This window comes from Sus scrofa, chromosome 13 (assembly GCF_054392235.1).
Source record: "Sus scrofa isolate SSC_HxYL_T2T_F1_AM1 chromosome 13, Sscrofa_HxYL_maternal_Yorkshire_Landrace_v2.0, whole genome shotgun sequence".
Lineage (NCBI taxonomy): Eukaryota > Metazoa > Chordata > Mammalia > Artiodactyla > Suidae > Sus > Sus scrofa.
The window spans coordinates 84606305-84630820 of NC_139395.1; the positions used below are offsets into that span (position 1 = coordinate 84606305).

Here is a 24516-nt window from a genome sequence, read left to right on the forward strand (position 1 = left end):
CTCAGATCCACCTCCTAGAGTAATGACAATAAAAACAAAAGTAAACAAATGGGACTTAATTAAACTTAAAAGTTTCTACACAGCAAAAAGAAACCTTAAACAAAATGAGATAACACACAAAATGGGAGAAAATATTTGCAAGTGAAGCGAATGACAGGGAATTAGTCTCCAAAATTTATAAACACCTTCTGTAGCTCAATACCAAAACAACGACAACAATAACAACAAAAACAACCCCATCAAAAAATGGGCAGAAGATCTAAACAGACGATTCTCCAAAGAAGACATACAGATGGCCAAAAAACACATGAAAAGATGTTCAACATCACTCACTATTAGAGAAATGAAAATCAAAATCACTCTGAGATACCACCTTACACCAGCCAGAATGGCCATCATCAAAAAGTCTACGAATAATAAGTACTGGAGAGGGTGTGGAGAAAATGGAACCCCATTACACTGTTGGTAGGAATGTAATTTGGTGAAACCATTGTGGAAAACAGTATGGAGATTCCTCAGAAAACTAAAAATAGAATTACCACTTGATCTAGCGATCCCACTCCAGGGCATCCATACAGAGAGAACCATGACTTGAAAAGATACATATATTCCAATGTTCATTGCAGCACTCTATACAATAGCCAAGACATGCAAACAACCTAAATGTCCATCAACAGAGGAATGGATCAAGAAGATGTGGTACATATACACAATGGAATATTACTCAGCCATTAAAAGGAAAGAAATAACAGCATTTGCAGCAACATGGATAGACCTAGAAATTATCATGCTAAATGAAGTCAGTCAGACAATGAGACACCAACATCATATGCTATAATGTATATGTAGCACTAAAAAAAGGATACAATTAACTTCTTTGCAGAACAGATACTGACTCACAGACTTTGAAAAACTTAATGGTTTCCAAATGAGACAGGTTGGGGGGGTGGGGGGATGGGATGAGGGTTTGGGATGGAAATGCTATAAAATTTGGTTGTGATGATCATTGTACAACTATAAATGTTATAAAATTCACTGAGTAATAGAAAACAAATGAACAAACAAAATTATCCAACATGTGACAAACAACTGAACTGTGAGCCATTTTCACAGGTGTTGAAATGATCAGAGAAGGACTTTATAGCAGCTAATTTAACCATACTGAGTGATCAAAGGAAAATATACTTGTAATGAAGGAAAAATTACAAAATCTCATCAAAGAAATGGAAATTATATGTAAAAAAAAGAACCAAATGGAAATTCTAGAGTTGAAAATATATACCCAGAATTTTTAAACTTCACAGGATTAGCATAATAGTAGAATGGAAATGACAGAATGATGTCAGTGAACTTGGAGGTAGATCCATGTAACCTATGCAATCTGAAATGTAAATAGAAAAGTATTGAACAACAACAAAAATAACAGACTGTCAGTGACCTTTGGGACAAAATTATTAAAAAGTCTAAAATACATGTAACTGGAATCTCAGAAGAAAAGGAAAGAGAGTGGAGCACAATTTCCCCCTAAAATAATGGCAGAAGACTTTCCATATTTTGTGAAAGATGTGAATTTACAGATCAAAGAAGTTTAGTAAACTTCAAAAAGGATTTATATTAAGGCAACTATACCCAGAGACAGCACAGTCAAATTTAGAAAACTAAGAAAGAAAATCTTGAAACCACATAGAGAAAATGAACAATGATTTGAATAACTACAGAGTTCTCATCAAAAACTATGGAGGACAGACACAGGAAGACAATATCTTTATCAATTTTTAATTTTTTTGTGTGTGTGCTTTTTAGAGCCACATCTGCAGCATATGGAAGTTTCCAGACTAGGGGTTGAATCAGAGCTGCAGTTTCTGGCCTACACCACAGCCACAGCAATGCAGGATCCAAGCTGCATCTGCAACCTACACCTCAGCTCTAAGCAACGCCGGATTCTTAACTCACTGAGTGAGGCCAGGGATCGAACCTGTATCCTCATGGATATTAGTCAGGTTTGTTAGCACTGAACCATGACAGGAACTCTAAGAACAGTATCTTTAAAATACTAGAAGGAAAAAAAGTCAACCAGAATGCCATATCTAGCAAAAATATTCCTTCATAAAGACATTTTTTGACATGAAAGAAAACAGAATATGTTGCCAGTAGATCTGCATTTAAGAAACTGTAAAGAAGTTCTTCTGGCTTAAGAGAAATGTTACTGGGGGAAACCTAGATTTTCAAAGAGGAATGAAAATGCTGGGAACAGTAAATATGTGGACAAAAAACAAACTGGCCACTGCAGCCTCCTACATAGCATGCAACTCCTCAGCCTGACATCCAACGCCTCTACTCCATGATGCATAAGACTCTTGCCTTCTTTTCTTTCAAGAGAAGTACTTACGAACTTTTAATAATGCTGTCTGAGTACCAACTCCAAGCCTTTACAGATGTTTTTTTCTCTACCCAGAATGCTCTTCCTCCTTTTCTGTGTATCTATGTGAATCATATGCACACACATTCATGTTACGACTCAATGCCACTTTGTCTTCCAGGCCACCCACTCCTGACTGCACCAGCCCCTATTGTGCATTTCTGCATGCAGCTCCAGAGAACAGAAAAAGGAACCTAAACCCACCACTAAGACACTTTAGTGATATCTAAGCACCTTCCCACCACTGTTTGATTTAGTTCTCACAAAAGCTGTGTGAAGTTGAGGGGGAGGCTCTGGTGGCCGAGCTTGTATTGATCAGGTACCAAGACTCAGAGAAGCTGAGTGGTTTTCACAAAGCTGAACAAGCCAGGGTTTGGAAGAGCTGACATTAGTATTTGACTCCTCAGATCTTCATCCCAATTCTCTGTCCACCTGGCCATACTGACATATAGCAATGGTACCTGCCAGCAACTGATTTGTAGATTTTTGGATTGTAAACAACTACTAAAAGTTAAATATCTCAATATACTTTTGGACTGGGAGTCCTGGACATGGTCAAGCAATAGAAAGACTTGTGAAAACTACAAAATCCAGAACCATGAGAGACCAACTGCATCAGAATCCCTCTGGGGCCATGCCTGGGATCTATACTTTCGTTTAAGTCCCATGGGTGATTCTGATATGTAGCCACAACTGAGAACTCTTAACTGCATGACTAATTGTAAAATGGCTGAAATGAATCATTTTAGTCTGGATTGTCTTTTAATCCAGACAGTGGTCCCTGGGAGAAGGCAGAAATGGATGCGGGCTGGAGTACCACGAGGACAGGAAGTCCGAGCAGGGCTTTGAAGGAAGGAAAATTTGGACTGGCACAGAGAGCTGTATTTCAGGCCAGTGAGGGTAGGAAGGGTGAGACATGTTAAGGGATTGAATGTTTCTGTGCAGAGGTATGATATATAGGAATTGAGATGTAAGAATGAGAATCCAGAGGCCAATGCAGAGGATGAACAGGAAAGGCACGAGACAGGATGCTTGAGACCCACCATGAACTCCAAGAGTGCCTCTGTCCTGTAACTCTTTTTTTTTTTTTTTCAAATAGCTGCACCTGTGTGTGGCATATCGAAGTTCCCAGACTAGGGGTCAAATCGGAGCTGCAGCTGCCAGCCTATTCCACAGCCATGGCAACACAGGATCCAAGCCACAGCTGTGACCTATGCCACAGCTTGCAGCAATGCCAGATTCTTAACCCACTTAGTGAGGCCAGGGATTGAACCTACATCTTCATGGACATTGTGTCAAGTTTGCAACCTGCTGAACCACAACAGGATCTTCCTGTCCCATAACTCTTACCCTGGGTGGATTCTATGTTCTGTGATCTCTCTCTGAATCCCAACCCCGTGAGTTTGTCCCTCTCACAGCCTTTATCCTTCTCTACTATGTAGTCATTGTTCCCTAGATTTTTGGGTTCCTTGACTGGTCTCATCTATCTTTCTATCCCAAAGATTTGTGATTTTTAACAATGGGTAATTTTTTACCCTTTAGAGTCATTTAGCAATGTCTGGAGATATTTTTGGTTGTCACAACTAGGAAAGAGGGTACTACTAGCAACTAGGGTAATACTAGTAAATATCCCACAATACATAGTTATAGTAGGCCAGGGATTGAACCCACATCCTCACAAAGACAATGTCAGGTCCTTAACCCACCGAGCCACAATGGGAACTCTGACTCTCAGATTTTTATTTGTTTGTTTCACAAATAGTAAAAATATGAAAATAAGAATTGGGGAGGCCAATATAGAATTACTAACTTTTCTTACTGCCACATATAGGGATTAAAAATAAAACAATCAACCATTATAACAGTTACTTCCTTAAAAAAAGGACATTTTAACTAGGAAAGTATAAAATTATAAATAATAAAAATAAAATATGAAGGCTATTACCAAGAAAGTTCAGTACAGCATTCAATAGTTGATTCAGGCTAATAAAAAGTTCACTTTAGCCAACCCTGGACCACGGCCATCCACCTTGGGAATCTCTGAATGAGATTATAAGCTCCTTGAGGCCAGGGCTCCCATCTTCCAGGTAGCCCTCTGGTTCTTAATGGTGGGCAGTCCAGGTAATAAGGCTGCTGAGGAAGCCCCATCTCTGCTGCCCACCCCTACCTTGTATTCCAGAGAGAGCAAAGTCTCTGTCTTGGAGGTCCAGCTCCACTTGTGGACTACATAGCCTTTGTAGTCATTGGTAGTTCCGCCTTCCTCATCCAAGATCAAGACGTATGGGCAGCTAGGAGAGATACAGAAATGAGGGGCTGTCACCAGGCTCCTGAAGGAAGCCCTCATCACTACAGGCTACAGGCAGGCAGGGGTATGGGACTCTGCTCCAGCTGGAGAAACTGTGGACTCCTGCAGGCAGCCCTGCTTCCTATGCCTAATAGGGTCCAAGGTCCCTTCACATCTGTTGATGCTACTGGGGGAGTCTGTTGGGAAGGACAGGTCTGAGGGAGATGGTGGAGACTCAGATCAAACCCAAGAGGGAGAGAAATGGAATGTGTGCCTAATGCCCAGGAGCCTGAGCATGTAAGTTATCAGGCATCAAAATGGGAAATGGAACATCACTAACAGGAGAATAAGTCATTCCTACCACGAGTAGTTCCTTAGGAAAATCAGACAGAATCAACATTTGGCATGTTTCTCTTAAAAACGCCATGGAAGTAGTACCATGGCCTCTCTTCACTGTTTCCTGGCATAAAATATTTCTCTTCCCTACAGAACTCTTCCATGAATCCAGCCAACAGTCAAGATCTTAATGCTCTGGGGGTACAGTGGAGTATGGTTTGAGGAGTTCCCTTCTTATTGCCTGTGATATGCAATAGAAAGACTTGTGAAAACTAGTGGGTTAAGGACCTTACATTGTCTTTGTGAGGATGTGGGTTCAATCCCTGGCCTACTATAACTATGTATAGCAGCAAGTGAGGGCTTCAAAGCACCTATGTTCCTACAGGTACTGCTTTGGCCCTGCCTCACTGCCTCCCCAGATCTCTAGTTACTTCCTGGTCCCTTATTTTCCCATGGGCTCATATATTCTACCTCACTGGCCACCTTGGTCACCCTCAGAGATATTTCCATGGGGCTAAAATTCCCCCAAACCACTTACCTGGCCTTTAGGTTATGCTGAACGCAGCCCTGGCCTTCAGCACTGAACATGGCCAGGAAGGAGAAGCTGGGTGTGTCATTAAAGAGGCAGGTGATGGCTCTCCCTTTGCAGCACGTGGGGATTTGACACATGGCAATGTTCCCAGAGGGATAGCTGGCACAAGTTGTTAAGTAGAACCAACAGAAAACTCTCCAGGTTCTGCTTCATGAAAAGCAAGTCTACATGTCAAAGTGTTTTAGCTATTTGATACATCATTCCCAGTCTTCAAAGACCATCCCTGCACTTTGTATAAGTAACAACTAAATGATTATGGAACCAACCATGCCCCAGGTGTTTCCCTATATCCTCTTTCTATTGTTCACAACCATCATGTTGTATATAATATTATCTTCATCCCACAGTGGAGTAGTGTTTCCCTGAATGTAAGGGGTTTCTTGGGATGTGAGACTTTCAGTAATAAAATCAGGAAAGTCCCAGAAAAACCAGGATAAGTTGTTCATCTGACAAATGAAGAATCCAGCAAGCAGAAAAATGATTTGCCTCACATCACATCACAAGGAAGTGGTAGAGCCACTATGTGAATTCTGAGGCTAGAGATATTTCTCATGTGGTCAGGCTAATGCCCTTCTGATCAATCTAGGAGAGCAGACAATGTCTCCCTGTTCATTTTCCACTAAGGAGGCACCAAGGAGCACTGATCTTGACTAAAGCCTTTATGTTGTGGGTAGCTACTATCTTTTTTGTAGGAATTTCAAAAGTGCCCCAGACAAGAATTTCAATGGCTGGTATTGGATTTCATTCTCTTAATCTTTCCCCACTCAACTTATACAAAACAAATAGAAATTATAAAAAAGTAATCAAAAAGAAATTATGGATATGAATAGTACAATAAATAAAATTTAAAATTTACTAGAGGAATTCCCATCATGGCGCAGTGGTTAATGAATCTGACTAGGAACAATGAGGTTGCAGGTTTGATCCCTGGCCTTGCTCAGTGGGTTAAGGATCCAGCATTGCCATGAGCTGTGGTGTAGGTTGCAGATGCAGTTTGGATCCCGCATTGCAGTGGCTCTGGCCTAGGCTGGTGGCTACAGCTCTGATTCGACCTCTAGCCTGGGAACCTCTACATGCCATGGGAGCATCCCTAGAAAAGGTGAAAAAATAAATAAATAAAATTTACTAGAAGGGGTATTTCCCATTGTGGCACAGCAGAAATGAATCTAATTGGGAACCATGAGGTTGCAGGTTCAATCCCTGGCCTCACTCAGTGGGTTAAGGATCTGGCATTGCTGTAAGCTGTGGTGTAGGTTGCAGATCACACACTGCTGTGGCTGTAGCATGGGCCAGCAGCCGTAGCTCCAATTCAACCCCTAGCCTGGGAACCTCCACATGCCATGGGTGTGGCCCTAAAAAGCAAAAAGCAAAAAAAAAAAAAGAAAAAGAAAAAGAAAAAATTTACTAGAGGGATTTAGATAAGTAGAAAAAAGAATTGGTGAACCTGAAGATAGAGTAACCAAAATTATCCATCCTAAAGAGCAAAAAGAAAAAAGAAATGTAGAAAAATGAACAGAATACAGGAGACCTGTGCGACACCATCAAGTGGACCAATGTCTGTGTAAAAGGAGTCCCAAAATGGGGGGGGGGATATTTGAGAAAATAATGGTTGAAAACTCTGCATTTCTTAAAAAAGACATGAATATACACATTCAAGAATTTCAACAAACTCCAAGTAGGATAAATTCAAAGAGAGCCACAATGACATATTTTTAACAAAGAGCATAAAGACAAAGATGAAGAAAGAATCTTGACAGCACCAAGAGAAGATACTTGTCACGTAAAAAGAATCCTTAATAAGATAAATGGCCAATTTCTCATCAGAAATCAAGGAGGTCAGAAACACTGCAATGGAATATTTAGAGGTGGGGGGGAAAAATCTATCAACCAAGACTTTTATACTGAGCAAAACTATCCTTAAAAAAAATGAAGGAGAAATTAAGACTTTCCAGATAAACCAAAGCTGAGGGAGTTCACCATTTACATCTTCCCTATAAGAAATGCTAAAAGTTCTTAAGAATTAAATTTTTAAAAAATACTTGACAGTAACTCAAAGACATACAAAGGAAAAAAAAAAAAAAAAGAACACCAGCAAAGGTGACTATATGTAAGTAAATATAAAATTTGGTATTACATTATTTTTGGTTTCTATTTCCTCTTTTTTTCCTACATGACTTGAAAAAACAAATGCATAAAATAATAATTGTAAATCTATGTTAATGGCGCATTTGTATAAAAAGCTAATTTCTGTTAATAACAAAATAGAGGAGGAGGAATGGGGCTGTATAGGAGCAGAGTTTTATACGCTATTAGTATTAACCAACTGGTATTAACTCAAACCAGTTTGTTGTCAATTTTAATACTCAAATGTGTTAGTTTCTTGGGGATTCTGTAACTCAGTACCACAACCTGGATGAGCTTAAAAGCAGAGACTTATTCTCTTACAGTCTGGAGGCTAGAAGTCTGAAATCAAGGTGCTAACAGGGCCATGCTCTTGGAGGCTCTGGGGAAGAGTCCTTCCTTGTTTCTTTCTACTTCCTAGTGGTTGCCAAGAGTCTTTAGCATTCCTTGGTTTACAGATGTGGCATTCTAACTTCTATCTCAGTCATCATATGGTCTTCCCTCTGTGTGTGTCAGTTTTCTCTTCTTTTAAGGACACCAGTGGATTAAGGCCCACTCTAATCCAATATCTTAATAATTGCACCTGAAAAGATCCCATTTCGAAATATGGTCATGCTCTGAAGTTCTAGATGAACATAAATTTTTAGCAGACATTATTCAACCCATTATACCAGGGTAGCCACTAAAAAAATAACTAGAAAATATTGAAAAAAAGAAATAAAAAATGACATGCTACAAAAAAATCAAACACAAAAGAAAAAAGTAATGGAGGAACTGAGATACAAAAAAGATATGATATAGAAAACAAATAGCAAAATGGCAGAATTAAGTCCTTCAATATCAACATTTACTTTAAATATAAATGGATTAAAACCTCCAAACAAAGGCAGAGATCTATCAAATGGATAAAAACAAAAAGAAAAAAATCATTTGAGTCTCTTGTAGATGGCATATCAATTATTTTGTTATGACTCATTTTTTTTTGGTCTTTTTAGGGCTGCAACTGTGGCATAGGGAAGTTCACATGCTAGGGGTCAAATCATAGCTGCACCTGTGGGCCTACAAAACAGCCACAGCAATGCCAGATCCAAGTGATGTCTGTGACCTACACCACAGCTATAGCAATGCTGGATCCTTAATCTACTGAGCAAGGCCAGAGATTGAACCCATGTCCTCAATGATACTAGTCCGGTTCATTACCACTGAGCCACAATAGAAACTCCTGCAAGAGACTCATTTTAGATCCAAAGATACAACTAGGTTTAAAGTGAAATGACATAAAAGAGTATTCCATGCAAATATCAACCAAAAGAGAGGTGGCTTTATTGATACCAGATAAAATAGACTTTAAGTGATATTTTTTCACAAGAGACAAAGAAGGATATTGTATATTAAGAAAAGGGCCAATACCTTAAGAAAATATAAGTAAAGATGTATACAAACTTAATAACAGAGCTCCAAAATATATAAAGCAAAACTGTCAAAATTAAAGGAATAGGTCTATAATAAGAGTTAGAGATTTAATCACCTTACTTTCAATTATGGCTAGAAAAACTAGGCAGAAAATCAATAATGAAACAGACCTGAACAATACTATCAACCTGCTAGACCTAACAGGCTTATACAGAACATTCCACACAACAACAGTAGAATACACATGCTTCTCAAGTTTACATGGATTGTTCTCTAGTATAGATAGTATGTTAGGTCACAAAACAAATCTCAATAAATTTTAAAAGATTAGAACCACAGAGAGTATATTCTCAGTCAACAGCATAAAACTAGAAATCACTAGCAGAAGGAAATTTAGCAAATTCATAAATAGGTAGAAAGTAAGCACATACTTTTAAACAACCAATGGGTAAAGAATAAATCATAAGGGAAATTAGAAAATACTTTGAGATAAATGAAAACAAAAATACAAAATACCAAAACTTTCACTGCTTATCAAGCAAAAGGAGTGCTCAGAGAGAAATTTTTAACTTTAAATACTCATATTAAAGGAGAAGAAAGATCTCAAATCAATAACCCAACCCAGTTCTATCAAAATGAACTATAAAAAGAAAATCAAAATAAAACTAAGGCTAGCAGAGTAAGAAAATAAGAAGGTTTAGAGCAGAGATAAACAAAATGGAGAATAGAAAAAAAAATACAGAAAACAAACAAAACCCCAAATTGGTTCTTTTTAGCTGGATTGATTAAGGGGGAAAAACAAAGATTCAAATTCCTAAAATCAGAAATGAAAGTGGATACATTGATATTCACTGTACAGAAATGAAAAAAGATCATAAGAGAATTATATTAACATTTGCACATCTAAAATTAGGTAACCTAGTTGAAAAGAACAAATTCCTAGAAACAGGAAGAGCAAAGTTGGAGGATACAAGATTAATATATAAAAATAAGTTGTTCCTCATGAACATGGGATGTCTTTCTATTCATTTCAGTCCTTTTTAATTTATTTCAACAATATTTTGCAGTTTTCAGCAAATAAATCATAAACTTATTTGGTTAAATTAATTCCAAAGTATTTTATCCCTTTTGATGTTATTGTAAATGGTATAATTTCCTTTTGTTCATTGCTTTTCTATTGTTGTTTCTCACATAGCACTTCAGGTCATCATTTGCTAGCATTTATAGGCTGGAAGAATACTGTTAACAACAAATCTCCCTCAGTGATATAAAGATATAACACAATCCCTATCAAAACCCCTTCAATCTTTTTTGCAGAAATGGAAAACTTGATCCTAAAACTCATACAGAATTGCAATGGTACAAAATAACCAAAATAATCTTGAAGAAAAGAACAAAGATTAAGGAATCATACTTATTGATTTCAACATTTACCACAAAGCTATATAGTAATCAAAACAGTGTGGTACGGGTAAATAGACATATACATCAATGGGAGAGACCTGAGAGTCAAAAAATAAGCCCATATATCTACGGTCAACTGATTTTCAACAAGGGTGCCAAGACCATTCAATGGGGGAAAGAGTAGTCTATTTAACAAATAGTGCTGGGACAACTGGGTACCTACCATATGAAAAAGAATGAGGTTACACCCTTATCTCACACCATATTCAAAGATCAACTAAAAAAATAGATCAGAGAGGCAGAGAGACAAGATGACAAACAGAAGGATTCGAGCTCATCTCCTTTCATGCAAACACCAAAATTACAACTAAATGCCGAATTACCATCAACAAAATAGACGAAACTATCAAAAAGATATCCAACACCAAAAGGCAAATAAGCCACATCAATATGGTCAGAGCAGTGCCTTCACAATATAAGCAATCCCATACCCAATGGGTGGATGACATACAGACTGGAAAATAACTATATTCCATAGGCTCTACCAGAGGAGTGAGAGTTCTGAACCCCATGTCAAGTTCCCCAGCCTGGGATTCTGGCATTGGGAGGAGTTTCTCCTGGAGCATTTGGTGTTGAAGGCCAGTGGATTTAGTGTGCAGGAGCACCACAGGACTGGGGGAAACAGAGACTCCAATCATGGAGGTACACAAAGGGTTTCATGTGCACTGGGGCCCAAGGCAAGGCTGAGACTTCCTAAGAGTAAGGGTCAGACCTACCTGAAGGTATTGAAGGGCCTCCTAGGAAAACAGGGGGTGGCTGTGGCTCAATGTGGGGGCAGGACATTGGAGGCAGAGGTCCTGGGAGTAATCATCAGTGTGAGGTCCCTCAGAAGTTGCAATTTTGAGAAAAATGTGGCACAACTCATCAGGGCTGAGAAGCCCCAGGCCAAACAACAGACAGGTTGGGAACATCCCTACCCATCAGCAAACAGACTGCCTAAAGTCCTCCTAGGCACGAAGCTGCTTCTAATCAAACCCAGAGACAAAGCCCCACCCACCAGAGGGATAAGGATAAGCTCCACCTATTCAGTGGACAGGCACCAGTTCCTCCCATCAGGAAACCTGCAACAAGCCCCTGTAATTACTTCACCCACAAGAGGGCAGACATCAGAAGCAGGAGAGGTTACAACCCTATAGCTTGTTAAAAAAAAAGAGAGACCAGACAAAAATCTATACAAAATGAAAAGGCAGAGAAATATGACCCAGATGAAGCAGCAAGACAAAATCCCAGAAAAACAGCTAAGTGACCTGGAAATGAGCAACCTCCATGAAAAAAGCTTCAGAGTAATGATAGTAAAGATGATCCAAGATGTTGGAAAAAAAACTAAAGGAAAAAATTGATAAATTACAAGAAATGTGTAACAAAGAAATGGAAGCTATAAAGATTATACAAGCAGCTATGCAAAATGCAATAACAAAAATTTTAAAATTCAATAGAAGGCACCAACAGCAGAATGCAGGAGGCGGAATTATTCTTTTGAATAAGCAAAGTGGAAGACAGACTAGTGGAAATCACTGATGTGGAACAGAAAAAATAAAAAATAGTGAGAAGAAATGGGAACAATCTAAGAGAACTCTGGGACAATTTTAAACCCACCAACACTCATATTATAGGGGAGTAAGAAGGAGAGGAGAAAGGGCCAGAGAAAATATTTGAAGAGGTAATAGCTGAAAACTTACCAAACATGGGAAAGGAATCACTCAAATCCAGAAAGCACAATGAATACCACATACAATAAACCTAAATAGTAACACCCCAAGACACATATTACTCAAACTGACCAAAGGTAAAGACACAGAGAAAACATCGAAAACAGCTAGAGAAAAGAAGCAAATAACATACAAGGGAACCCCAATAAGGTGGTCAGCTGATTTTTCAGCAGAAATACTGCTGGTCAGAAGGGAGTAGCACAATATACTTAAAGTGATTAATACTCTACCCAGAAAGGATCTCATTCAGATTTTAATGAGAAATCAACAGCTTTAAAGACAAGCAAAAGCTAAGAGATTCCAGCACCCCTAAATCAGCTTTACGACAAATACTAAAAGAACTTCTCTAGGTGGAAAAGAAAAGGCCACAACCAGAAGCAAGAAAATTACAAATGAGAAGGCTTACCATAAAGGCAAATATATGGTAAAGGTAGGAAATCACCCACACACAAATGTGATACCAAAACCAGCAACTGTAAGGAGGGTACGAATGGAGGATACTGGAGATGCTTGAAATTAAGAGACCAGCAACTTAAAACAACCTTGTATATATACATATAGACTATCCTATATCAAAACCTCATGGTTTAGGAGGGTTCCCTTTTCTCCACACCCTCTCCAGCATTTGTTATTTGTAGACTTATTAGTGACAGCCACTCTGACTGGTGTGAGGTGGTACCTCATTGTAGTTTTGATTTGGATTTCTCTAATAATTATAATTTGAAAATTAAAAAAAAAAAACTCATGGTAACTGGACACCAAAAATCAACGATACACAAATTTTAAAAAAGTAATCCAAACACGACACTAAAGATAATCATCAAACAACAAGAGAACAAAATAAGGGAAGGAAAAAGAGTATAAAAAAAGAAATCCACAAATTTGTTGAGGTTAGCCTCAACAAATTTAAAAGTATAGAAATTATTTCAAGTATCCTCTCTGACCACAATGGTATGAAACTAGAAATCAACCACAGGAAAAGAAATGAGAAAAAACCTACTACATGGAGACTAAACAACCTACTACATGGAGTTTTATTTTGCTACTAAAAAACCAAGGGGCCAATGAGGAAATCAAGAACGAAATTTAAAAATACCTTGAGACAAATGATAATGAAGACACAACCTCTCAAAATCTATGGGAAGCCGCAAAAGCAGTGCTCAGAAGGAAATTCATAGCGATACAGGCCTTCCTCAAAAAAGAAGAAATATCTCAAATTGACAACTTAACCCTCCATCTAAACGAATTACAAAAAGAAGAACAAAAAAGACCTAAAGTCAGCAGAAGGAAGGAAATTATAAAGATCAAAGAGGAAATCAATAAAATAGAGATTCAAAAAAGAGAAAATCAATAAAATAGAGATTCAAAATAGAGAAAATTAATAAAACCAAGAGCTGGTTCTTTGAAAAGGTAAACAAAATTGACAAACCCCTGGCTAGACTAAGAAGAGGAGAGAAAGAACCCAAATAAATAAAATTAGAAATGAAAAAGGAGAAATCACAACAGATATTGCAGAAATACAAAAAACCATAAGAGAATACTATGAACAACTATACAGCAACAAGTTTGACAATCTGGAAGAAATGGACAATTTTCTAGAATCTTACAGCCTGCCAAAACTGAATCAAGAAGAAACAGACCAACTGAACAGACCGATCACTAGAAATGAAATTGAAGAGGTCATAAAAACACTCCCTACAAATAAAAGTCCAGAACCAGATGACTTCACAGGCGAATTCTACCAAACAGATAAAGAGGATCTGGTGCCCATCCTCCATAAACTTTTTCAAAATGTTAAAGAAGAAGGAATTCTATGATGCCACCATCACCCTAATTCCAAAACTAGACAGAGATACCACCAAAAAAGAAAACTATCGCCCAATATCATTGATGAATATAGATGCAAAAATTCTCAACAAAATCTTAGCCATCCGAATCCAACAGCATATCAAAAAGATCATACACCATGACCAGGTAGGGTTCATCCCAGGTTCACAAGGATGGTTCAACATACGCAAATCAATCAGCATCATACACCACATTAACAAAAGAAAAGTCAAAAACTATATGATCATCTCAATAGATGCAGAAAAAGCATTTGACAAAGTTCAATATCCATTCATGATCAAAACTCTTGCCAAAGTGGGTATAGAAGGAACATTCCTGAACATAATCAAAGCCATTTATGATAAACCCACAGCAAATATAATACTCAATGGGGAAAAACTGAAAGCCTTCTCACTCAAATCTGGAACAAGACAGGGATGCCCACTCTCACCACTGCTCTTCAACATCGTTTTGGAAGTCTTAGCCACAGCAATTAGACAAACAAAAGAAATAAAAGGCATCCATATAGGAAGAGAAGAGATAAAACTGTCACTGTATGCAGATGACATGATACTATACATAGAAAACCCTAAGGACTCAACACGAAAACTACTTGAACTGATTAGTAAATTCAGCAAAGTGGCAGGATATAAGACTAACATTCAGAAGTCAGTTGCATTTCTGTATACCAGCAATGAAACATTAGAAAAGGAATACAAAAATACGATACCTTTTAAAATTGCACCTCAAAAAATCAAATACCTCAGAAAACACCTGACCAAGGAGGTAAAGGACCTATATGCCAAGAACTATAAAACTTTAATCAAAGAAATCAAAGAAGATGTAAAGAAATGGAAAGATATTCCATGTTCCTGGATTGGGAAAATCAATATTGTAAAAATGGCCATACTACCCAAAGCAATCTACAGATTCAATGCAATCCCTATCAAATTACCCATGACATTTTTCACAGAACTACAACAAACAATCCAAACATTTATATGGAACCACAAAAGACCCAGAATCGCCAAAGCAATCCTGAGAAACAAAAACCAAGCAGGAGGCATAACTCTCCCAGACTTCAAGAAATACTACAAAGCCACAGTCATCAAAACAGTGTGGTACTGGTATCAAAACAGACAGACAGACCAATGGAACAGAATAGAGAACCCAGAAATAAACCCTGACACCTATGGTCAATTAATCTTTGACAAGGGAGGCAAGAACATAAAATGGGAAAAGGAAAGTCTATTCAGCAAGCATTGCTGGGAAACCTAGACAGCTGCATGCAAAGCAATGAAACTAGAACACACCCTCACACCATGCACAAAAATAAACTCCAAATGGCTGAAAGACTTAAATATACGACAGGACACCATCAAACTCCTAGAAGAAAACACAGGCAAAACACTCTCTGACATCAACATCATGAATATTTTCTCAGGTCAGTCTCCCAAAGCAATAGAAATTAGAGCAAAAATAAACCCATGGGACCTCATCAAACTGAAAAGCTTTTGCACAGCAAAGGAAACCCAAAAGAAAACAAAAAGACAACTTTCAGAATGGGAGAAAATAGTTTCAAATGATGCAACTGACAAGGGCTTAATCTCTAGAATATATAAGCAACTTATACAACTCAACAGCAAAAAAACCAATCAATCAATGGAAAAATGGGCAAAAGACCTGAATAGACATTTCTCCAAAGAAGATATACAGATGGCCAACAAACATGAAAAAATGCTCAACATCGCTGATTATAAGAGAAATGCAAATCAAAACTACCATGAGATACCACCTCACACCAGTCAGAATGGCCATCATTCATAAATCCACAAATAACAAGTGCTGGAGGAGCTGTGGAGAAAATTACATTCCCTCCTGCACTGTTGGTGGCAATGTAAACTGGTACAGCCACTATGGAGAACAGTTTGGAGATACCTTAGAAATCTATACATACAACTTCCATATGACCCCACAATCCCACTCTTGGGCATCTATCCGGACAAAACTCTACTTAAAAGAGACACATGCACCCATGTTCATTGCAGCACTATTCACAATAGCCAAAACATGGAAACAACCCAAATGTCCATCGACAGATGATTGGCTTTGGAAGAGGTGGTATATATACACAATGGAATACTACTCAGCCATAAAAAAGGATGACATAATGCCATTTGCAGCAACATGGATGGAACTAGAGAATCTCATACTGAGTGAAATGAGCCAGAAAGACAAAAGACAAATACCATATGATATCACTTATAACTGGAATATAATATAAGGCACAAATGAATCTTTCCACAGAAAAGAAAATCATGGACTTGGAGAATAGACTTGTGGCTGCCCAGGGGGAGAGGGAGGAGTGGGAGGGATCGGGAGCTTGGGGTTATTGGATACAACTTGGAATGGATTTACAAGGAGAGCCTGCTGAGTAGCATTGAGAACTATGTCTTGATACTTATATTGCAACAGAACAAAGAGTAGGGGAAAAAATGTATACATGTAAGAGGGACTTGGTCCCCATGCTGTACAGTGGGAAAAAATTAAATAATAAGACAAGAAAAAAAATCCAAAATAATTAATAAAATGGCAATAAGAACATACATATCAATAATTACCTTAAATGAATGCGCCAACCAAAAGACACAGATTGGCTGAATGGATACAAAGACAAGACCTGAAGTTCCCATTGCAGCTTAGTAGAAACAAACCCAATCAGTAACCATAAGGGTGTGGGTTTGATCCCTGGCCATGCTCAGTGGGTTAAGGACCCAGCATTGCCATGAGATGTGGTGTAGGTCACAGATACGACTAGAATCTCTTGTTGCTGTGGCTGTGGCACAAGACAGCAACTGCAGCACTGATTTGATCCCTTGCCTGGGAACTTCCATATGCTGCAGATGTGGCCCTGAAAAACCAAAAAAAAAAAAAAAAAAAAAAAAAAGGAAAAAAAGATACACACATACAAAGTGAAAGGTTGGAAGAAGATATTCCATGCAAACAAAAATCAAGAGAAAGCTGGAGTGGCAATACTCATATCAGATAAAATAGTCATTAAAATAAAGATGGTTACAAGAGACAGGGAAGGACATTACATGATGATTAAAGGATCAATCCATGGAGACATATAACAATAGTAAATATATACATGCACCTAACAGAGGACCACCTCGATATATAAGACAACTGCTAACAGCTATAAAAGGAGAAACTGACAATAATACAATAATAGTGGGAGACTTTAACACTCCACTTACAGCAATGGACAGATCATTCAGTCAAAAAATCAACAAGCAAACACAGGCCTTAAGTGATGCATTAAACCAGATGGATTTAATGGATATTAAAAGAATATTCCACCCCAAAGTGGCAGAATAAACATTGTTCTCAAGCACACATGGACCATTCTCTAGGGGAGATCATATTCTGGGCCAAAAATCAAGCCTCGATAGATTTAAGAAAATTAAAATCATATCAAGCATCATTTCCAGCCACGACACTATAAGACTAGAAATCAACAACAAGAAAAAAAACCCTGCAAAAATCACAAACATGTGGAGACTAAACAATATGATACTAAACAACCAATGGATCACAGCAGAAATCGAAGAGGAAATTAAAAAATAGCTAGAGACAAAACCTATGATCCAAAACCTAGGGGATGCAGGAAAAGGAGTTCTAAGAGGAAAGTTTATAGCAATACAAACCTACCTTAGGAAACAAGAAAAATCTCAAACAACCTAACCTTATAACTAAAGCAACTAGAAAAAGAACAAAGAAATCCCAAAGTGAGTAGAATGAAAGAAATCATAAAGATCATAGCACAGAAGCAGAGAAAAATGGCAGCAGAAGAGTAGGATGTGAGGCTCATCTACTTGCACAAATTCATCAAAACTCACCTATAGAGGACAAGATGGCAGAGGAGTAGGGGGACACGCTCGCCTTCTCCCACAAACACAGCAAAAAAAGCACATCTACAGAATAAATGACTCGCACAGAACAGCAACCAATCTCTGGCAGAGGAACCTAAACTCCAATAACGGCAAGAAGTTCGTGACATTACTGGGCAGAATGGGAGAAAAGAGGAGAGTGAGAGAAGGTGAATCCGAGCAGGACGGGCGCTCCCGAAAGGGAACTGCGGAGGAAAAAGGGATCCCGCACCCTGGAAAGTCACCTACACGGGGGAAAGATCAAACGAACTGGAGGAATCTCCAGATGCAGAGAAGAGTGTAGCAGTAAGCTGGAGTACGGAAAAGCCGATCAAGAACCCAACGGACCATCTGAACTACGGGCACAGTCACCCCGCCTGGGTGGGGGCTGGGCACCGAGACCTCGGCTCCAGAGGTTAGTCCCCGAGAAAGGGCTGGGGGGGCGGGGCGGAGCGGAAACTGCTTGGGAGGTCTAGAAACCATTTGATGGGGCAGAGACTGCCTGGGAGACTAGAAAACAAAGCTGTCGCAGAGGAAGGGAACAATACTCTAGGAGTGGGGAAGTGGAAAGCCGAATCAGAGGGAACCTGGGAGAAGAGCCTGGTCTGCTCCCGTGCTGGGGAGGGGAGAGAAGAAGGGGTGGGTCCCCATAGAATACCCCCCACACCACAGCAAGCTTACAGGCCCACTAGCTAGCTGAAAGCTGTGCTTCCCAGTGCATCCCCTCCCCCAACCCCAGCCACCCCCTACGCTCTCACCGAACCTGGGGCTGCCTGCCATCCGGGAGGGCTGGCCTCAACAATTGCCTGAAGCCTACCACCACAGGGGCTGTCCCTGCACAGGCCTGCTTGCCCTTTGGAGGGGCTACACTTCCCCAGAGCAGCACCAAACACCACCAGCCCCCGAGAAAAGGTCTGCAGCCCAGAAAAGCTAGAACAAGCCTAGCCAGGCCGTAAATAGATCTGCCTAATTCTCGGATGGTTTTTCTGAGTCGGGCTGCCCCAGGGAGGAGCCTCTTGGATTTCCAGTGGCCCTGCTACCCGCCCAAGCCCCCAGGGGGTTCCCTAGTGGATCAGCTGCATAGGACTGCCAGCTCCAGGCAGGACCCTCTGCAGCCCAGAAAAGCTGCAACAAGCCTGGCCGAGTCGGGAAAAGATCTCAGATGATTTTTCTGAGTCAGGCTGCCCCAGGGAGGAGCCTCTTGGGTCTCCAACGGCCCTGCTACCTACCCAAGCCCCCAGGGGGTGCTGAGACCTAGTGGACCAGCTGAATAGGACTGCCAGCTCCAGGCAGGACCCCCTGCAGCCCAGAAAAGCTGCAACAAGCCTGGCCGAGTCGGGAAAAGATCTCAGATGGTTTTTCTGAGTCAGGCTGCCCCAGGGAGGAGCCTCTTGGGTCTCCAACGGCCCTGCTACCCGCCCAAGCCCCCAGGGGGTGCCCCACTCCCGCGGAATAGCTGCTCAGCACCACCAGCCCCCTGGAAGAGCCCCTGCAGCCCAGAAAAGCTGCAACAAGCTTGGCCAGAATGTGAAAAGATCCGCCTACATTCTCAGGCCGTCCTTCTTAGTTGGGCTGCCCTAGAGAAGAGCCTCTTAGGTTCTCAGTGACCCAGATAGCTGCTCCAGCCCCCAGGCGGTGCTGCACTCCTGAGGAACAGCTGCCCAACACCGCCAACCCCCTGCAAGAACCCCACAGGCTAAAAACACCAGAGCAAACTCTGCATGACCAAGTGAAATCTGCTACCATCGTGGTGTGGACCTCACAGTCCTGTCTGCCCTCAGGAAGTCCTCCTTTGCTTCAGAGAAACACTGTTAGCCCCATCAACACTCCAGAAAAGCCACACTGCCTCAAAAAAGACTGACCAACAACGCCAGCCCTCAGGAAATATTCCACGGCAGTGACAAGGCAAACACTGCCTGATAACGGAGAGTACAACTCCCTCAGGAGAAAGAAAACAACAAGCAAGATGAAGAAGCTGAGAAACCACCCCCAGTCAAACCAACAGGAGAACTCACCTAAAACAGTCAACAATGAAACAGATCTCTGCAGTCAGACAGACCTGGAGTTCAAAAGAGAAATAGTGAAAATACTGAAGGAATTAAGAGAAGATATGAACAGTAATGCAGATACCCTCAGAAAGGAACTAGAAAATATAAGGAGGAGCCAAGAAAAACTAGAACATTCATTTGCAGAGATGCAAACTGAACTAAGGGCAGTAAAAACCTTTAACAGTGTTTCTCAGAATGAATAATGCAGAAGAACGAATCAGTGATATGGAAGATAGAATAATGGAAATCACTCAATCCGGTCAACAGACAGAAAACTGAATCAAAAAAACTGGAAAGCAATATAAGAGACCTATGGGATAATATAAAGCGGGCCAATCTATGCATAATAGGAATTCCAGAAGGAGTAGAAAAAGATAAGGGGATGGAAAATATATTTGAAGAAATTATTGCTGGACACTTCCCAAATCTAAAGGATACTGGGTTTAAGATACAAGAAGCACAGAGGGCCCCAAACAAACTGAACCCAAACAGACCCACACCAAGACACATCCATCATAATAAAAATGGCAAAAGTTAGTGATAAAGAGAGGATCCTCAAGGCAGCAAGAGAAAAACAGAATGTTACCTACAAGGGAACCCCCATAAGAATATCAGCTGATTTCTCTACAGAAACACTACAGGCCAGGAGGGAATGGCAAGAGATATTTAAAGTGCTAAAAGGAAAAAATATGCAGCCTAGAATACTCTATCCAGCAAGAATATCATTTAAAATAGAAGGGGAAATAAAAATTTTTCCAACAAACAAAAACTTAAAGAATGCAGCAACACAAAACCCAGGTTAAAGGAAATATTGAAAGGGCTTCTCTAAACCAAAAAGAAAGGAAGGAAAGGGAAGAAAAAAGAAAAGAAAAAAAAAAGAAGAAGAGGAAGAACTAGGACTGAGGAAACCGCAATCAGAGAGCAGTCACTCAAATAAGCCAGCATACAGATTTAATCATGAACATGCTTCAAACAAAATAAAATTACAAAGAAAAAAATAAAAAAGAGTCATCAAAACCATAAAATGTGGGCAAGGGATGTTAGGAAATAAATAACCCTTTTTGTTTGTATGTATGTCTCTCTTCTTAATTTTAATATAGTAATGAAGTGTTTGAACTTACAGGACCATCAGGCTAAAACACACAATTATGGGAAGGGGTTAGCATACTTAAAAAACAGGGCAACCACAAGCCAAAACCAAATATTGCATTTGCAAAAAATGAAAAAAAAATACACTTAAGCAGATAATAACAGGAGACCATCCAACCAAAAAAAAAAAAAAAAAAAAAAGAGAGAGAGAGAAAGGAAGAATGGAGAACCATAGAATCAACTGGAACACGAGGTTCAAAATGGCAATAAATAATCATCTATCAATTATCACCTTAAATGTCAATGGACTGAATGCCCCAATCAAAAGACACAGAGTGGCTGAGTGGATAAAAAGGCAAAAACCTTCAATATGCTGCCTACAAGAAACTCACCTTAGGACAAAAGATACATATAGATTGAAAGTGAAAGGGTGGGGAAAAATATTTCACGCCAATAGACATGACAGAAAAGCAGGAGTCGCAACACTCATATCAGACAAAATAGACTTTAAAACAAAAGACATAAAGAAAGACAAAGAAGGACACTACTTAATGATTAAGGGATCCATCCAAGGAGAGGATGTTACTATCATCAACATATATGCCCCAAATATAGGAGCACCCAGATACATACAACAAATATTTAACAGACATAAAGGGAGATATTGATGAGAATACAATCATAGTAGGAGACCTAAATACCCCCCTCACATCAATGGACAGATCCTCTAGACAGAAAACCAATAAAGCAACAGAGATCCTAAAGGAAACAATAGAAAAGTTAAGACTTAATTGATATCTTCAGGACACTACATCCAAAAAAAGCAGAATACACATTCTTCTCAAATGCTCATGGAGCATTCTCAAGAATCGACCACATATTGGGAAACAAAGCTAATCTCAATAAATTTAGGAGCATAGAAATTATCTCAAGTATCATCTCTGACCACAATGCCATGAAATTAGAAACCAACCATGGGAAAAGGAAAGAGAAAAAACCTACCACATGGAGACTAAACAACATGCTACTAAAAAACCAAGGGGCCAATGAGGAAATCAAGAAGGAAATTAAAAACTACCTTGAAACAAATGATAATGAAGACACAACCTCTCAAAATCTATGAAATTTCTATGGGAAATTTATAGCAATACAAGCCTTTCTCAAAAAAGAAGAAAGATCCCAAATTGACAACTTAACCCTCCACCTAAATGAATTAGAAAAAGAAGAACAAAAAAGTCCTAAAGTCAGCAGAAGGAAGGAAATTATAAAGATCAAAGAAGAAATCAATAAAATAGAGACTCAAAAAACAATAGAGAAAATTAATAAAACCAAGAGCTGGTTCTTTGAAAAGGTGAACAAAATTGACAAACCCCTGGCCAGACTCACTAAAAAGAGGAGAGGAAGAACCCAAATAACCAAAATTATAAATGAAAAAGGAGAAATCACAACGGATACAGCAGAAATAAAAAAAAACCATAAGAGAATACTATGAACAACTATACAGCAACAAGTTTGACAATCTGGAAGAAATGGACAATTTTCTAGAATCTTACAGCCTGCCAAAACTGAATCAAGTAGAAACAGACCAACTGAACAGACCGATCACTAGAAATGAAATTGAAGAGGTCATAAAAACACTCCCTACAAATAAAAGTCCAGAACCAGATGACTTCACAGGCGAATTCTACCAAACAGATAAAGAGGATCTGGTGCCCATCCTCCATAAACTTTTTCAAAATGTTAAAGAAGAAGGAATTCTATGATGCCACCATCACCCTAATTCCAAAACCAGACAGAGATACCACCAAAAAAGAAAACTATCGCCCAATATCATTGATGAATATAGATGCAAAAATTCTCAACAAAATCTTAGCCGACCGAATCCAACAACATACCAAAAAAATTATACACCATGACCAGGTAGGGTTCATCCCAGGTTCACAAGGATGGTTCAACATACGCAAATCAATCAGCATCATACACCACATTAACAAAAAAAAAAAAAGTCAAAGATCATACGATCATCTCAATAGACGCAGAAAAAGCATTTGACGAAGTTCAATATCCATTCATGATCAAGACCCTCGCCAAAGTGGGTATAGAGGGAACATTCCTGAATATAATCAAAGCCATTTATGATAAACCCACAGCAAATATAATACTCAATGGGGAAAAACTGAAAGCCTTCTCACTCAAATCTGGAACAAGACAGGGATGCCCACTCTCACCACTGCTCTTCAACATCGTTTTGGAAGTCTTAGCCACAGCAATTAGACAAACAAAAGAAATAAAAGGCATCCATATAGGAAGAGAAGAGATAAAACTGTCACTGTATGCAGATGACATGATACTATACATAGAAAACCCTAAGGACTCAACACGAAAACTACTTGAACTGATTAGTAAATTCAGCAAAGTGGCAGGATATAAGATTAACATTCAGAAGTCAGTTGCATTTCTGTATACCAGCAATGAAACATTAGAAAAGGAATACAAAAATACGATACCTTTTAAAATTGCACCTCAAAAAATCAAATACCTCAGAAAACACCTGACCAAGGAGGTAAAGGACCTATATGCCAAGAACTATAAAACTTTAATCAAAGAAATCAAAGAAGATGTAAAGAAATGGAAAGATATTCCATGTTCCTGGATTGGGAAAATCAATATTGTAAAAATGGCCATACTACCCAAAGCAATCTACAGATTCAATGCAATCCCTATCAAATTACCCATGACATTTTTCACAGAACTACAACAAACAATCCAAACATTTATATGGAACCACAAAAGACCCAGAATCGCCAAAGCAATCCTGAGAAACAAAAACCAAGCAGGAGGCATAACTCTCCCAGACTTCAAGAAATACTACAAAGCCACAGTCATCAAAACAGTGTGGTACTGGTATCAAAACAGACAGACAGACCAATGGAACAGAATAGAGAACCCAGAAATAAACCCTGACACCTATGGTCAATTAATCTTTGACAAGGGAGGCAAGAACATAAAATGGGAAAAGGAAAGTCTATTCAGCAAGCATTGCTGGGAAACCTAGACAGCTGCATGCAAAGCAATGAAACTAGAACACACCCTCACACCATGCACAAAAATAAACTCCAAATGGCTGAAAGACTTAAATATACGACAGGACACCATCAAACTCCTAGAAGAAAACACAGGCAAAACACTCTCTGACATCAACATCATGAATATTTTCTCAGGTCAGTCTCCCAAAGCAATAGAAATTAGAGCAAAAATAAACCCATGGGACCTCATCAAACT

General features: G+C 39.2%; 1 protein-coding gene across 5 annotated transcripts in view; it reads right to left on the bottom strand.

Moving 5' to 3' along the window:
* The window catches only part of C13H3orf20 (chromosome 13 C3orf20 homolog), a 127277-nt gene that overhangs the window by 55757 nt on the left and 47004 nt on the right, over window positions 1-24516 (bottom strand). For all 5 annotated transcript variants that reach the window (XR_014823856.1, XM_084989525.1, XM_084989527.1 and 2 more), the window contains exons 8-9: window positions 5578-5730; window positions 4587-4707 (exon numbers count right to left, since the gene is read on the bottom strand). Coding sequence is in view for 4 of the 5 variants with exons in the window: in XM_084989525.1 (XP_084845651.1) it covers window positions 4587-4707; window positions 5578-5730 (274 nt within the window). In the remaining variant the exon portion in view is untranslated. The remainder of the gene's footprint in view (window positions 1-4586; window positions 4708-5577; window positions 5731-24516) is intronic.